The sequence below is a fragment of the Paralichthys olivaceus genome, chromosome 1, assembly GCF_024713975.1.
Source record: "Paralichthys olivaceus isolate ysfri-2021 chromosome 1, ASM2471397v2, whole genome shotgun sequence".
Taxonomy (NCBI): Eukaryota; Metazoa; Chordata; class Actinopteri; order Pleuronectiformes; family Paralichthyidae; genus Paralichthys; species Paralichthys olivaceus.
In genome coordinates this window covers 14,556,563-14,572,196 of record NC_091093.1, presented here as the reverse complement: position 1 = coordinate 14,572,196, position 15,634 = coordinate 14,556,563, and the positions used below count along the sequence as shown (strand labels likewise).

The following is a 15,634-nucleotide window of genomic DNA, read 5'->3' as shown; positions in this document are numbered from 1 at the left end:
CAATAGACATAGAAATAGAAGCGATAGACAGACATTGAAGAGAAGCGTCCCACAGACTGTAGATCTGTCCACAGGACATGTCTGTGAGTTCTACATTTCACAGAACCTAAAGACAAGCGGTGTCTTGTGAGGAATAAAGTCTGAGTGTGACAGAAATATCAATGAAGCTCAACTAAACAAGCGTACTAATGTTTTAAATATTCTAAATTGTCCAAGATGACAAACTTATAACAGAAGCACCAATACATGTTATGTGCTTTTGTAAAGAATCAAGAGATAAAAGAGACTGGAACAGAAATACGAATGAAGGTCAGATAATCCAGTGTAAACATATTTTAAACATTGTAAATGGTGTCAGAGGATATTCTCATAATAGAATCCTAGTTTTGTGCAACGGGCATCTTCAAGGGAAGAACATACATTTCAATAACGTACACATATGAATGCTGACTCTTTACATTATATTTCCTATGTTGTTATGCATAAAGTGCATGATTTTTTTTTAGAGCATGTTTATAAGTATATTTACAAAACATCGTATCAGGCGACCAGAGCGTCTGCGCTGCCTCTTCACGACGGTGTCGTAAAGCGCTGTGTTGTTGATGGAAATGTGACCGGTCGCCCTCTGCTCTCAGTTTGCACATTGTCGTCCTTCAGGGAAGCGCAGCTCCTCTCTCGGCAGAAACACAGCACAGCGTTCAACCATGGCCGCGACTATCGCCCGGAAAGCTATCGATCACCTGAAGAGCAAAGAGTTCAGGGATTATTTGACAAGGTCGGTATGAGACGTTTGCACGTTTATGTGTTAGCACCGCTTGACGCGCGTGCTAATGCTCGTTAGCGCGGTGGCTAAACGAGCTGCTAGGTTATTGTAACTTTAGGTCAAATTTAACAACCAGGCTGATACTCTTGCTTTCATTGAAGCCTGTCACCAGTGTCATGGATTCCTGTGTTTCTGTCTGCTGTGTTCACACGGGTTGTTTTAAGGAAGGACACTTGTGTTGGAGTGGAGCCCGGGGGGGGGGCTGTCACTCCAGTCTAGATACAGCTCATCCAAATGTGGATAAACTCGTTTTTAAGCTGTAACACTAAACCACACTACGGGGGGGGTTCGATCAGTCCGTACAAGTCGTACTAAGTTGATGTGGCAATGCGTTGCTCTCGGTGACAGTGTTGAACTGTGTGTGAAGCCGTGGTCACAGTCAGATTTTAAATCCAAACACAAGCAGAGGAATCAGTTCACATTAACTCTAGCTCGTCCAGGTTGTGGGTTAATGTGTACCTGTGCTCTGGGGCTGTGTGTACCTGAGTGACGCAAGAGTTGACAGTCTGTGTTTACAGAAAATACAGTTTGAAAGTCAAACAAATGCGCTTCAACTGTGGCGAGGCTGAGACGATGGTGGATGTGAGGCGCCGAGCGTCAGTTCTGACTTCCTCTCAAAACCAGACTATAGTTGTGTTGTGTTATCATTTCAATCAGCTTGTGTCATGAATGTTATAGTTGCCCAACAGATATGGACCAGTGCCGATATTAGGGAATAGAAAAACCTCTCAAGACAGACATACCGCCCAACATAGATGGATTGATTGAAAAAAAAAAATGGAAATGATTGCAAGGATGTTATCAAACCCTTGAGACAAAGAAATGCCATTAACTTCTATTTAATAGTTTGACAACTAACATATATAAAACTACAACTGTAAAAAAAATATAGAAATTGAATTAGGAAAATAAAAAATATTTTTCACATAACATTTAAACTTAAACACACATCATTTCTGCATTGTTTATACTGTATAATAAAAGTTTTATATCTGATTCACACATGGGCAAACACTCCGACACCAATATGTCTGTGAAAGGCTCATATCTGCTGATATATCCATCAGGCATTAGTTGCCTGCTCACTGAATGTGAAGATTACCTTTTCACCCAGGGATGATCATTTCAGTATGACTTATCTGTGTTTTTCTTTTCTCTTCCATGTGACCCTGGATTAAAATAACATTCAACAGCACGGTAAGCACTCATCCTTGGTGTCCTTCCATCTGTCTGTCAGTGTGGTTTATCTGTCTACCATCCTATTTTGACTTTATAGTCATAACTTTCAATATGAGTGCACCGTGTAGCATTTTCAAATCCTCTACTTATCTTTTCTATCACATATTTTAAATTCACAATGTGGTGATAACTGTTTAGAGTTCACTTAATTATCCTGTAATTCTGTTCTGCTGTAAGTATACGATAAACATCTAGTAATATAATTTGTCTGTGTGTGTGTGTGTGAATTCAGCATTTCTGGGGTCCTGTAGCAAACTGGGGTCTTCCCATAGCTGCCATCACGGATATGAAGAAGAGCCCTGAGATCATCAGTGGCAGGATGACATTCGGTAAGACAAACAGACAGATATACAGATAAACACAACAGTACAAATGCATGGCACAAAATACCCACATCATTGTGTATTTTATATATTTAAGCAGGGGTAAGAAGTGTCCAGGATTTGTTGTGAGCTATACATTATGTTTAATAAAGGTCTTTTGTGTTTCCCCCCCTCTCAGCTCTGTCCTGTTATTCACTGCTCTTCATGAGGTTCGCCTACAAGGTGCAGCCACGCAACTGGCTGCTGTTTGCGTGCCATTTGACCAATGAGTCTGCACAGCTAATCCAGGGCAGTCGTCTCATCAAATACAAGTTAGTCTCACTTCAGTCCGTAATTTCTTGGTCATTGTGGACAAGGGGATTCATACATTTTTTCATCCACGTTCACTCAAATGTGGAGGATGTACAGGATGTCATGTTCTACAGTAGGGACGCTTTGACCACGTTTTTTATTTGCCAATACATTGCAGATACTGGCAATCGTTCTTTTGTTTGTATTGTTATAGCAGCTTGTATAGCAGTCAAGTTGACTGCTAGATTATGCCACCACATGCCGTGCTCTGCCAGGTGATGCATCTTTACAGTGATAACTCACCACTATGCCGATGGAGGGGTGGGTGAAGTGTTTGAGTTCACGAAACACTGTTTACCCCTGAGACTTCAAAACAGTTTTGTGGACTCAAACACTTCCCCCACCCCTCCATCGGCATAGTGGTGAGTAGATAATGAGTGAATTTTCATTTTTCAGTGAACCGTCTCTTTAGGGGTTTATAAAAAGATTTGTGTTGAAATTTCTCACCTGGCTTCCCCCACAAGATATATTTTCCTGGTGTTTTATATTTTCCTCATATCGGTGTCGTATACTTTGAAAAGTTCCGCACTACTGACACCTTTTTGTTTTGTTTTCATTCCGTGTTGCAAGCACAAATTAACACTTGCAGTTCTTGGCCAGTGAAGGAGAAACAAGCAAGATGAGGTGATTGGATTTGAAAGCACAAATACCGATCACCTGATTACTGGCTGATAATGATCAGCATCCAATCAGTCGGAGTATCCCTCGTCTTCAGTCTTTAATAAGTTGCCTACAGAAAATTCCCATCCTGTTATTTACTATGCCACCTGACATCTGCACAACACTTCAGCAAATGTCCATGAGGTTGTACTTGTGGCTGATCAGGCGACCTAAGCTGAAAATAAGTGACATTACCCTTGAAATGTAGGTGATGAGTTTATGATCATATGCACTCTGACTGTCTCTGCATTATTTCAGCATGGAGAAGAAGAAGACGCAAACTCAGTGACAGAGTGAAGCAGATGGAGAGGATCCACTTCACGGTACCATGCTGTTACAACAGCCTCCTAAACCATCAACATTTTACCGAATCATTTGAACCGTGGCACTTACACCATGAAATTACCAAGACTGATCATCCTCGTGAAGTTTTAGTCACTTTTTACGATACGTACAGAAAAAAAGCAAATGCTTGCCTCAATGATTTAAGGTCAACTGCTGTGATTTGTTTTAAAAGTGTTTTCATACATCAACATGACGCACAAAAATATAATGTAGGTGAATGTACACCAAGCTAACCAGCCTGATGGTTACTAGATGCTTTTCACAGAGAATCCACTGATCCACTGACACTTTAGAACGAGGCTAAAACAATCATTATGCTCAACTATAACATTTTAATCAGTAATTAATATGTCATCATATTTTATAGAGAATTTAACCATAGTTCAGTTCAGTATATGGACTTCATTCATGAACCTTTACACACACACACAAATACACATACACACACACACACAGGAGAAAGACACTGTTGCTGTACATTGAAAACAATATTTGCGGGTCGGATTGGACATGTTTTACTGCTGTATGATAAATAATGATTTAAAATTATAAAAACAAAAATGTTTGTGTCTTAATGTGGTGCACTTACCCCCACACTGTAAATCTATATCATTAGGCTGGGATCCAATTATAATCCTACATGACTGGGAAAGACAAGCTGCGTCTGTCAGTGCTGACTAAATGTACCATATGTAGTTATAATGTTTAATCTACATTAATTTATTGTAATTGTACACGTCCCATTATCTTTTCCTGATTCACAATTTGATTCTCTGGGTTTGTTAAATAAACTGGCTTTAACCAACTTGAACACAATTCACAGCTTTGATGACTGTTTTTCTGACGTTGGACTTTTGTCATTCTTGTTTGTGTGCTCCATGATGGTTGTTACTCAATGATGACATAATGGGGGCGTTGTGTAATTTTGCAACCTAATGCCTGGTTAAATTAACACTGAACGTGAACCTTAATCTTTATTTGGTTATTTCTAGGATCCCTTCCACATCAAATATTTACAATTTAGGTTTACACATTCGTTTACAAGAGAGAGTATAACATTCATGTGATCTTTTATATCCAAACAATTAGACATAAAGATATGTATTAAAGTCAATATATATAAATCAACAACCCTGAACATAAACACCATAAATAACACAAAAATACACAGTGGTTATATATCAGTTCCCCTTACATAGACATACTCATCCAGTCCAATATAAATACAAGTGTCCATATGTGAATTTTGGAATTTCCCTCAGGGGATTAATAAAGTATTTCTGATTATGATTTTACAAATCAAATTTTTCAGACCACCTTATGCTGCAGCTCAGTTCCACCTCTATAAACACTTCCCTCTGTAATCTTAGCCTGCATGTAATTCTTTCAATTTATATTTAAACATCTTTGAACAAAGTTAGAAGTAAATATCAAACTAACCGGAAATGAATGTGGGTTTCCTTGCGCTTAATGTTTGGTGATTAAAGGGATAGTTCACCCCCAAATTAAACTTCACTCAATATCTACTCACCAATGTGCCGATGTAGGGGTGGGTGAAGTGTTTGAGTCCCCAAAACCCTTCTGGAGTGTCAGAAGAGAACTTTGTAGCAGCCAAATCCGATACCAATTAAGTGGTGGCCAAGAATTCAGACCGAAAAAACATAATGTGCCTCCTTACTGCTTGTGGGGTGTCATCCAAGTGCCAAGCCCCAACATTCATATTGGACTGGAAACATGTTCATGTACACAGTGTTTTTAGACTAATTGTATTGGATTCGGCTGCTTCAAAGTTTACACCTGAGACTGAAGTATTTTAAACGTGTTAACTACCATTTTCTCATTTAATGTTAAACAAAAATGGAACCGAGTGACATTACTCCAACCAAGGGTGATTCAGATGGTTTCCTCAAAGCTCCTGTGTTGTAGAAAAGTGAGATTTTCCTCCTTATCGAAAGAGAAGTGAGAACAAAGAAATCAACTATGTGTATTAAAGGTTGAGCTTGCTCAGCAGGTGGCAGTAGTGAGACAATAACCACAGACTGTACACAACACCGATCCAGTCGCAGCCCAGCGCCACAGAAGAAGAGGAGCAACATGGCGTCTCTGCGCAGCGACGAGTGGAGAGCGATCTGCGACAGATTCACCAACGCCCAAAACCTGACGGAGGTAGAATCCCGAAAAGACCCAGAGAACGACCCGTTCCGCTCCAAGTACAAGGCCAGGGAGCTGCTCAGAGAGATCTACTCCGCGCTCAAGTGTTTCGAAGCCGGTGACGGTGAGGACCAGGAGGAGGAGGAGGAGGAGGAGGAGGACGGTGGCGAGCAGCGGCCGGCAGAGCAGCCGGTGGACGGGCAGAGGGAGGATGGGTTCGGTCAGCGGCAGCTCTCCGGCGACTCTCCGGCGGGGCTGCGGGCCGCTAAGCTCGGAGCGGTGGAGTACTACCTGGGCGTCAACCACGTCGACACGGAGGAGCTGTCAGCCGGACAGGAGCATCTGATGAACTGCCTGAAGCTGCTGGACAGATGCGGAGTGTCGTCCGACAATGTGTCGCTGTTTATCAACGTCCGGGTAATGTTCACTTCAACATGCATCAAAGAAAACTGCCCATCAGCTCAGCAGCAGATGTTCTAACTAAATAATAATAATGTTTTAAAGAAGATCAGAACAATACAGACATGACATCAGCATCACTGTTCATGTCCAGTTGCAGGTTGACTTTTCTGGAGCTTTCAGAGAAACACTTCAGACACCAACAGTTGTGTTATCTGCTAAATGACTGATGACGATGGCTGCCCAGCTCCCACATCAACCTTAGTCGCCATAACCATTAGCCGCTAGCTTAATGATAACTTAAAGGTTCAGTGTGTAGAAATTTGTGACATCTAGTGGTGGAGTTGCATGTTGCAGCTGAATACATTTCAACCTCCAAACATGAAGGAGAACCTGTGTTAGCCTCCAGTTTTCTTTGAAACTCAAAAGTTGTGTAGTTTGGGCTAGACAGAGAGGACCCGCTCCTGATGTAAATATGAAGTAAACATAAAGAGGCCATTCTAGGGTAAAGAAAACAACAATTCCTACAATCTAGATAATTCCACACTAGTGAAAACATCACTAGGATTATTTTTATATTCATATATATATATATATATATATATATATATATATATAGCTACTAGAATAACAGCTAAGCCATCATATTGTTAATTGAAGATTCCTCTCAAAACCAGATCACAGTAGTAGTAATAGATCAGTTGATCAGAGGATATTGATCAGTTGTGCTGTTTGTTTGTGTCATCAGAACCAGCTGGGCATCTTGTGGGCCGGCCGGGACGAGACGGAGACAGCTCAGGGATTCCTGGAAACGGCAGAATCCATCTACCTTCGATATATGAAGGAGGTAAAGTTGATCTCGTGACTAGAAGACAGGACGGGAGTTTCACATATTTATGAATCATCACAAACGTTGTGTTCATGTTACTTACACTGCACCTTTTATAGATGAAATGTTCTCTCGGTAGCCAAAATGGAGCAATTTTGCATGCAGCCCATAAGTGTTAGTCCTGAGTGTGTTTCACTCGCTCTTGTCATTTAAATGATGTATTGACTGATAGGCAAACATTGGCCAACTCCTCTTCATCAGCTGCCATGCTTTGTTGTGTTTTCTTGTCTTTCAGGACGGCAGCCCCCCCACTGACATGACGGAGTACTTCTCTACTGAGGAGAACCTGCTGACACATCAGGAAAGAACCAAGAGGTAAACTGTAACCTCCAGTATCCACACAGAGACATGTGCACACAGATCTTACCTGCCTATAGTTATAATAATGTTGTTACTTTACTTTCCCTTTTCTCCATCTTATACCAGGTTTGAGCTGGCCTACACTCATACCATGTACTACCTTGCTCAAGTCTATAAAAACCTAGGTGAGTAGGATTTAGTTTGTGTCAAATATACAGAACAGTATGTATTTACTGTTTTGCTCTAATCCTTAAATGATATAGAAACTCAAGAATCTCCATCAGCATCCACTGGTTGTTGAAGAGTTTATCAAGATTTATGGATTCATATTTTTCTATGTGTATAAAATGAAGTGGACTGATGTTATGATAAGACATATCATTTATTTAGATAGTTATAATCTCTTGCATGTTTTCTTTTTCAGGTCAAAATGAGCGAGCAGCCACCTATTGTCACAGCACCCTGCAGAGACAGTTAAAGTTAAATGAGTTCAGTCCAATGGAGTGGGCCCTGAACGCTGCTTCACTATCACAGTATTACATCATTAAGGTAAGATTTATTTTTCTAGATTAAAAACAATTCCTTTCAAATTTAACACATTAAAGACTTTTGCATGATATGAGCCAGAATGTTCCACTGGTTTGATTTGAATGTCATAGTTTCTACCACATGGGAAAAAGTTAGAGTGTCTTTGTGGTTCAGTTTTACAGTGTGTATGTGTATTTTTTAAGGGCCACTACATGGAAGGCAGGCATTGCCTCTCAGCAGCTACTGTCATATCAGGTTTGGCAGGAGAGGTTCCTTCTGAGGCTGCAGCACAGGAAAGTAAGTATTCACATTTTTAAAGAATATAAATACCAAAATAAGGACATTGTTTTTCAGGACTGATAACATAACTGTGATGAAAGCCTTTGAAGCCAGTTTAGCTCAGCTCAGTTTACAGCACATTTATTTGTACTGTTGAATATCTTGTATCTGTATGGTGACAATTTCCAGCTTCATGAAAATCAACAATTCTCTTTCCTGTGAGGCACAGTCCACCCCAGCAAAATGTTTGAGTGTTTCTAGATGTGGAAGTTGCTCTAACACACAAATGAATTTTCAAACAAAACACTGATTTGTGTGATATTAGTTTGAGGTTTGTTGTGTTCGTTCAAACGTGTATCTTAAAGGAACATCAGACCATATTTGAAGACCTATTTATACATAAGTAGGTCATTTCAAAAGCCTGACTTACTTTTCCTTGCCACTGTTCACATATAGCATTCCTTCCCTCTCTCTCCTGGCTCATTCTAACATCTCTCACTCCTTCTGTCTGACACAGGTGAGACAGAGAGTGAGTGTAGGGAGCACCTCAGACAAAAGAGAGCAGATATTGCGAGATGTTGGATCAAATACTGCCTCAACCTCCTGCAGGATGCTAAGAAGCTGCTTGAGGTACTGCATGATTGAGCTTGTGTGTGCACACGTGTACGCCTGCGGCTGTTTTTTAAAAGACTCATGACTTGGCCACGGGTCACATGACACTCCAGCAACAACCGCAATGCCTGAACAGAAAAAGCAGCACTCACAAAAACATCACGAATACCAGCAGAATACCCAAAGGAAAATAATTTTGTTCCAAAGATCTTACACCTAAGATTTACTTGAAATAAAAGGATACATATCATCACATCAACAAACCTTGATATGCATGTTTTCCTGTGTAAATCATCTGTATGGCTGCTCATGCCTCTGAGCTCAGAAGTACATAATCATTTGAGTGCGTCTTAAAATGTGCTTGTGTTTTTCACCAGGACAACATTGGAGAGCTGGATACTGATCGTCAAGAAGAGTTGAAGAGAGCAAGAGGACAAGAGGAGGAGGAGGAAGAGAAAGGCAGGAAGAACGCTCTCCTGTTTGGCTCTGAAGACACCTTCGACTCCATCGCTAGCCTGGAAGAGAAGGTCTGGATGTTGTGTTAGACAATACTTATACTACTGCGAGCAATGTCAGGTTAAAACTGTCGTTAAGGAATATTTTATACTCCCCTTATTGATAATGTGTTATTTCATTGCCTCATAAATTAAATGTCATGTTTATGTAATAAAATATTTTGATGTGTTCGTATCAGTGAATGGATAAAAAGCCAAATTAACTGAGCACATATGTGGTAATAACTGAAGAACCAAGATGACTACATCACCAGAGGGCGCCATTCTACAAATAATTTAAGCTCAAATGTTCTCCGTTATGTTTTCTAGGTTCACTGTTTGTGCCCATTGGACTTCACTGAGGCCAGAGCTGTGTTTCTAGTGGGACAGAATTATGTCACACAGGTATACTCAACAGACATACACACACACACACACACACACACACACACACACACACACAGATATACACACTGTGAAAATGATTTTAAAAGTCAAGCAGAGCTATAAAGGTCATAGAGTTGAGATATAGTGTGTGATAGTGGACAGAGGGGGGGCACAGCGGTGTGGTGGTTGGCACTGTTGTCTCGCAGCTTCAAGGTTCCTGAGGTCTAAATGTGGATTTTGTTTTCCCCGGACTTCCTCTGACAATCGAAATGATGTTAATTATGTTTTAATTTGATTAGATTCAACTTAGAAGCAAGTTATTCACAGTGACAGAGGCAGGGGGCGCAGACAGACCACCAGATTACTCAACAGATAAACATCCACAGAAAGTATGACTCAATTGAAGAAAATGTATTGTGACAGAAACACAAATGCTCCTCAGAAACGTTTTGTATTTGTTCATCCACACAAGTTTACTTTAGAAAAAAATGATGGTGATTCTGAAATGGATTTGCCCTTCGTCTGTAACTGATCTGGTTTTTTAAACCTTTGATTGACTCTTGCAGGCCAAGGAGTACTTTCAGATGGATGGATATGTGACCGACCACGTGGAGATTTTGCAGGACCACAGCGCTCTGTTCAGGGCCCTAGCTTTCTTTGAGGAGGATCTGGAGCGACGCTGCAAAATGCACAAGAGAAGAGTTGATATGTTAGAGACCATCTGTAATGGTACTGAGCTCATTTTGTCCTTGAGTTTCAACTTGGAAAATAAGATGAAATAAGAATAACCAGTTGACACAATCTGTCTTTCTCTGTCTCCCAATGTTTTTCCGTAGACTTAAATTCCCGGTACTACCTAATGATCCGCAGACAGTTGATGTTTGAGTTGGCAGAGACCTACAGTGAAATGATGGACCTGAAACTGATGCTGGCCAACAGACAAGCTGACACACAGTCGCTAGATAACCACACCATTAAGAAATTCAACCACCTCTGCTCTGCATCTGCAAAGTGAGTGTATATGTATGGTTTTAGTACCTGTGAGTGTCTGAAGCATCTCCATTACTCAATCCGAGTTATTTGTTTTCTTCTCCTCTCCAGGTACTTCCAGATGTTCCTAGACTCTCTATGTTCTCCAGAAGGGACATTTCCAGAGCACCTGGAGGAGGAGGTGCTCAGACCAGCTCTGGTGGCGCGCTTCAGAGTAGCCCGACTGTACGGCCGCCTGATCAGCTCTCCACCCTCTGATCAGCTGGACAACCTCAACAAATCTCTAGAAAACTACAAGTATGAGTATAAAGATTTCTTAAATTATGTGGATACATACCAAAAACCTTCTGGGCTACATATTTATTAAAGTATAGGATGACAGTAATAGATTTACAGGTTAATACAGAAGTAAGAGGACAGATGTAGTTGGTGGGCTACAAAGGGAAGTTAGTTGAAATTACGTATACATGTGTTGAGATCAGACACATAAACCGTGAACACGGGGCATTTTTCAACATTTCACAGTTTGCATACATTTTCTCTCTCACAATGTTAAAGAAAGTGAAAACAATTCCTAGCTCCGCCCCCTGATCTGCATCTGCTCCAAAATGTCTTGGGTTCTTCCCTGACCCATACCACCTCCTTGTGTAATCCTGCTGACTAACAAACAGACGCTGGCAGAGATAATGAATACAAGGATGTGCTCCACAGTCTAAATGCAGCCCGCTGCCATGTTTATTTGAGTAACGTGCTGATCGTCGCTTTCACCCTCCACCTGTTGTCTAGATACGTGGTGCAGTATTGTGAGTCCCACCCTGAGGCAGCAACGACTGTGGAGACGGAGCTGGAGCTGAGTAAGGAGATGGTTGGTCTACTCCCTCTCAAAATCAACCGGCTCAAAGCACGGATGGCAACAAACAACTCGCTGGTTGACTAATCCTGTTAATCCATCCATCTAAACTTACCACCTTATAATCAATCAGACACTCTCCAGCAGTTTCCGTAACTTGATGGTAGATGGACTCACTGTCTCGCTCCCTGTATTTGTTTTGGTGATCTCCTGATGGTTTTTTTCCAGTGAGCATGCTGCTTTTACATGACCATCGAACACATTAACTCTATACATATGTGCTTTCCTCTGTGTAATAAAATGCAGTCAGTTTTACTACTAATTCAGCCTGTAACCTTGGTTACTGTGGCCAGACTAATAACGAAAGTTGGTCAGCGGTAGAGATGGTATTCACTTTGTACGACCAACAGACTGCTTTTACTTCTCAGAATTGTGATGCTGCCTCGGCACATCAGCAGAAACAATCTTGCTGCTGGCACAACATCATTATTTTGGTCCGGCCACACTGATGTTAGTTTATTAGATGTCATAATTTGCGCAATTCAAGCTTCATCCAGTCAAACGTGTATTTTATTCCTGTTCCTGAGTCACACTGTGTAATTATATTAAACCAATGAAATAATACACACTAACACTGAGTCCTCAAAACCCTTTTGGGGTTTCAGGGGTTAACAGTGTTGCAGCCAAATCCAATACTACTAAAGATCCAGTGTGTAAGATTTAGGTGAAAGGGAACTATTGGCAGAAATTGAATGTAGAATAATCCTCATGTTTTCTCTAGTTTGTTTCATCTAAATTGTATGAATTGTAGTTTTCTTTACCCCAGAAAAGGCCCTTTATATTTAAATACTTTATATTTACTACAAGGGGACCCTCTCTACGGAGGCCGCCATGTTCTTTACATTAGTCCAGACTGGACAAACTAAACACCTTTTGAGTTTTAATGACAATTGAAGCTACCACAGTTTCTTTTTCATGTTTGGGAGGAGAGGGTGAGGTGAGGGGTGTTCAGCTGCAACATGCAACTTCAACACTAGATATCACAAACTTCTACACACTGTACCTTTAAAGTAAATGGTGACCACTTATTCAAATGTAAAAATACAAATGCCTCCATACTGTTTGTGTGGTGTCATCCAAGTGTCTGTAAGCTCTGATATTCAAATTTGACGCGAAACAAGGTCATTTACACAGTTTTTAGCCTAAAAGTCCTCTGATATCTTCCTCCGGAGCCATATTCACGTGTGCATCACAGAGGACATTTAGACAAGAGACACACTGTAAGTGTGAGTAGAGAATGAGTGAATTTTCATTGTTCTGTGAATTATCCCTTTAAGTCACAAATATGTGCAGCAGTGAAGAGCTTACGGTAAAAAAGATCCTCTGCTTCTCATCTGTTGTATTTTCACATAACAGAAGCACCAGTTTGGATTTAATAACTGAGTCTGTGACAAATGGGTTAAATGTATCTCAGTTCAGTCCCCAGATGAGTTTAAGAAGTTGTTTTTCCAGATTGTTGAACTACTTTACACAGAGAAATGTGTAAAATGTTGCCTGTTGAAAACTGACTTTGATGGTGTATAATCCATAAAAGTGACAGAATATCTTTTTTTCTTCTTCAGTTGTGTCCTTAATGTTCACATATTGCAGCACTTTGATTTACAATCATCACACTGTGCAAATGATTTAAAAATTGCTCATTACTCTTACCGGGGAAAAAAGAAATCCGAATTTCTTGGAATCATCACTTTCATTACGGGAAGCGTTTGCAACACAGTTCAGATGTATGTGCTGATGCAGTTTCTCGATAATCATGAGGTCATGTCACGTTGCCCTACTCCCCGCCTCCTCTGTGATGGTGTGTGGTGAAGCAGGAGATTGCTACGGGACGGTGTGTCTGATCTATTGAGTAGATACCATAGTACATGTAGACACAGCTTCACCTTCAGCTACAATAGCTGTCAAATACCCTGCCACTATTATACACCACTATTTTTAGCCTTCTTACACAATCCAAATACTTTTTCAGTGCATCGAAACCTGCAATTCCTGCTTTATTTTGTGCTCCCATTAACCTCTGTGGTGCTTGTCAAAACGTGCAGCAACAACTGACAAACCTGCTCGACACATAGACACTAGAAACTAATAAAAAAAACTGAATGAGAATTGGGCTGAGTACGTTTACTGGAAATCCCGCCCTTACACAGAAATCAGAAACACACACATGATTACATGACTAATATCTTTTCATACCAATATTGTGACTTCTTTTTACAATACAGACACAACAGTATGTTCACATCTTAATCTTGCAAAGAAAGAAAATACATACATTAGCTCAATTACAAGTCTATTCCAAATCTAAATCTGTAAATAATCACCTCTTCCTAAAGCATATGGATAGTGAACATGGGTCGGCTGTGGATCAGGAGACAGAACGGGTTGTCCACTAACCAGAAGGTCTGCTGTTCGATCTCTGTCTCCCCGATTCCGCATGACAAAGTGTCCTTGGATTGTTCAGATTCTGTACCCCAAATTTCTATTGTGATTCATGTGTGATAGAGAAAGTACTAAACATATAAGATAACTAAGTGATAATGACAAAACTGGACCGTAAAGAGCTTTTTAATGGTCAGCAAGATTAGAAGAGCTCTATGAAATACAGACCAAACAGGTCACAGCAGGTTTCTATATGATAAGAAAAAGGAAACCTGACTTACTTATCTGTTGCCAGTAATCTTATCTTTTCTTAAATTCTCTCCAGCATTGCGCTGCGTTACAGCTTTTTAATTCTCTTTAACAACCAGTGTCGAGAAGTACTCAAACATTTTGCTTAAGTAAAAGTACAAATTAATAGACAAAAAATATAAAAATAAAAAACAGTATGCTCTGGTCCTTAAAGGTTCAGTGTATATGATTTAGGTAAAAGGGTCTATTGGCAGAAATGTATTATAAAATAATCCTAATGATTTTTTCACTAGTGTTACATTTTCAAAATTATACTAATTGTTGTTTTCAACATGTTCCACAGTTATATACTACTATATATAGTATATAGTAGTCCAGTGATATTGTGAGGTTTTGAGTTGAACAGACTACCCAGTTGCCCACATACATCTATAATCTTTTAAGTCAGTGAGTTTAGTTTTCAGTCACTGCTGCACTGTCTCGAGTTCTTTAGCCTCACTTTGCCTTTTGTGTTGGCATATGTGTTGACAACTGTGTGTGTATGTGTGTGTGTTGACTGTATAGTGCTGTCTCCACAGCCATAAACTCTGGTTACTCAGACAATAGACTTGAAGTGTGGGAATGGACCTGACTATAAAAGATGACTTATCACAGATGCAGTAACACACTGGCTGCTGGTAAACAGAAGTATGGAGGACTGCAGAGGAGACATCCAGTCAGCAGGAGACATGCTATTTGTGATATATGTAAGTGGGTATGTGTCCGTCATAAATGTGTCACTTGCTGTGTGTGCGTGTGTGTGTAGGCGAGGTTGGGCAAGCTAATGTGTCATTTCCTGAAGGAAAATGATAGCAACTGATGTTACCACTTCCTTCACAGCATCGTCAGCTGAAACCAACTGATCCTCTATGTCTCTCTCTTGCTCACTTGCACACACAAACAAAGGAGGAAGACGAGTAAGAAGAACACATCCATCTAGTGTGGCATCTAATCTTCTGCCCACAGAGCAAGTACAAGTATCATAAACCACAGTTTGTTATACGCACAGTTGTGTTGTGGTTTCATGTGTGGCTGCAGCTCTTTTTGTTCAATGTAGCGAGACGTTATCAGCTCAGTTCCTCTCATCACTGCTGACTGATGAAAGGGATGAAACGCAACAGCTACACAGAATTCAAGTGCTCGTGCAGGAGTTGCATCAATACAGAGATAAAGGAAATCAATAGCACATTGTTTCACAGAATTTCTCAACACTGAGTAAAAAGAGGAAGATGAGTATGATTTTGTATCAAGTAAATTGTCATGATTTAGCTTGGCAAAACCCCCTGA

The 15,634-nt window shown here is 40.4% G+C and overlaps 2 protein-coding genes across 2 annotated transcripts; both read left to right on the top strand.

Annotated features, from left to right (window-relative positions):
• The first annotated feature begins 571 nt into the window (after window positions 1–571).
• mpc1 (mitochondrial pyruvate carrier 1) lies at window positions 572–4,557 on the top strand. Its single transcript, XM_020098810.2, has 4 exons — window positions 572–779; window positions 2,295–2,391; window positions 2,564–2,696; window positions 3,655–4,557. The coding sequence occupies exons 1-4, from the start codon at window positions 705–707 to the stop codon at window positions 3,683–3,685; spliced, it is 336 nt and encodes a 111-aa protein (XP_019954369.1). The 5' UTR covers window positions 572–704; the 3' UTR covers window positions 3,686–4,557.
• Window positions 4,558–5,796: 1,239 nt separating this feature from the next.
• kifbp (kinesin family binding protein) lies at window positions 5,797–13,226 on the top strand. Its single transcript, XM_020098970.2, has 13 exons — window positions 5,797–6,309; window positions 7,040–7,138; window positions 7,416–7,495; window positions 7,607–7,665; window positions 7,905–8,029; window positions 8,212–8,305; window positions 8,805–8,917; window positions 9,277–9,426; window positions 9,724–9,798; window positions 10,347–10,509; window positions 10,617–10,791; window positions 10,882–11,067; window positions 11,557–13,226. Exons 1-13 carry the CDS (start codon window positions 5,836–5,838, stop codon window positions 11,705–11,707), a joined length of 1,944 nt encoding a protein of 647 aa, XP_019954529.2. The 5' UTR covers window positions 5,797–5,835; the 3' UTR covers window positions 11,708–13,226.
• The last annotated feature ends 2,408 nt before the right edge of the window (window positions 13,227–15,634 follow it).

What these genes read in the sequence shown, in the direction of transcription:
- mpc1 (XM_020098810.2), top strand. Translation starts at nt 705, where the DNA reads ATGGCCGCGACTATCGCCCGGAAAGCTATCGATCACCTGAAGAGCAAA. An exon ending in GGGATTATTTGACAAGGTCG is followed by an intron (nt 780 to 2,294) that starts GTATGAGACGTT and finishes GTGTGAATTCAG; the next exon opens with CATTTCTGGGGTCCTGTAGC. An exon ending in CAGTGGCAGGATGACATTCG is followed by an intron (nt 2,392 to 2,563) that starts GTAAGACAAACA and finishes CCCCCCTCTCAG; the next exon opens with CTCTGTCCTGTTATTCACTG.
- kifbp (XM_020098970.2), top strand. Translation starts at nt 5,836, where the DNA reads ATGGCGTCTCTGCGCAGCGACGAGTGGAGAGCGATCTGCGACAGATTC. An exon ending in GTTAGAGACCATCTGTAATG is followed by an intron (nt 10,510 to 10,616) that starts GTACTGAGCTCA and finishes GTTTTTCCGTAG; the next exon opens with ACTTAAATTCCCGGTACTAC. An exon ending in AAATCTCTAGAAAACTACAA is followed by an intron (nt 11,068 to 11,556) that starts GTATGAGTATAA and finishes CCTGTTGTCTAG; the next exon opens with ATACGTGGTGCAGTATTGTG.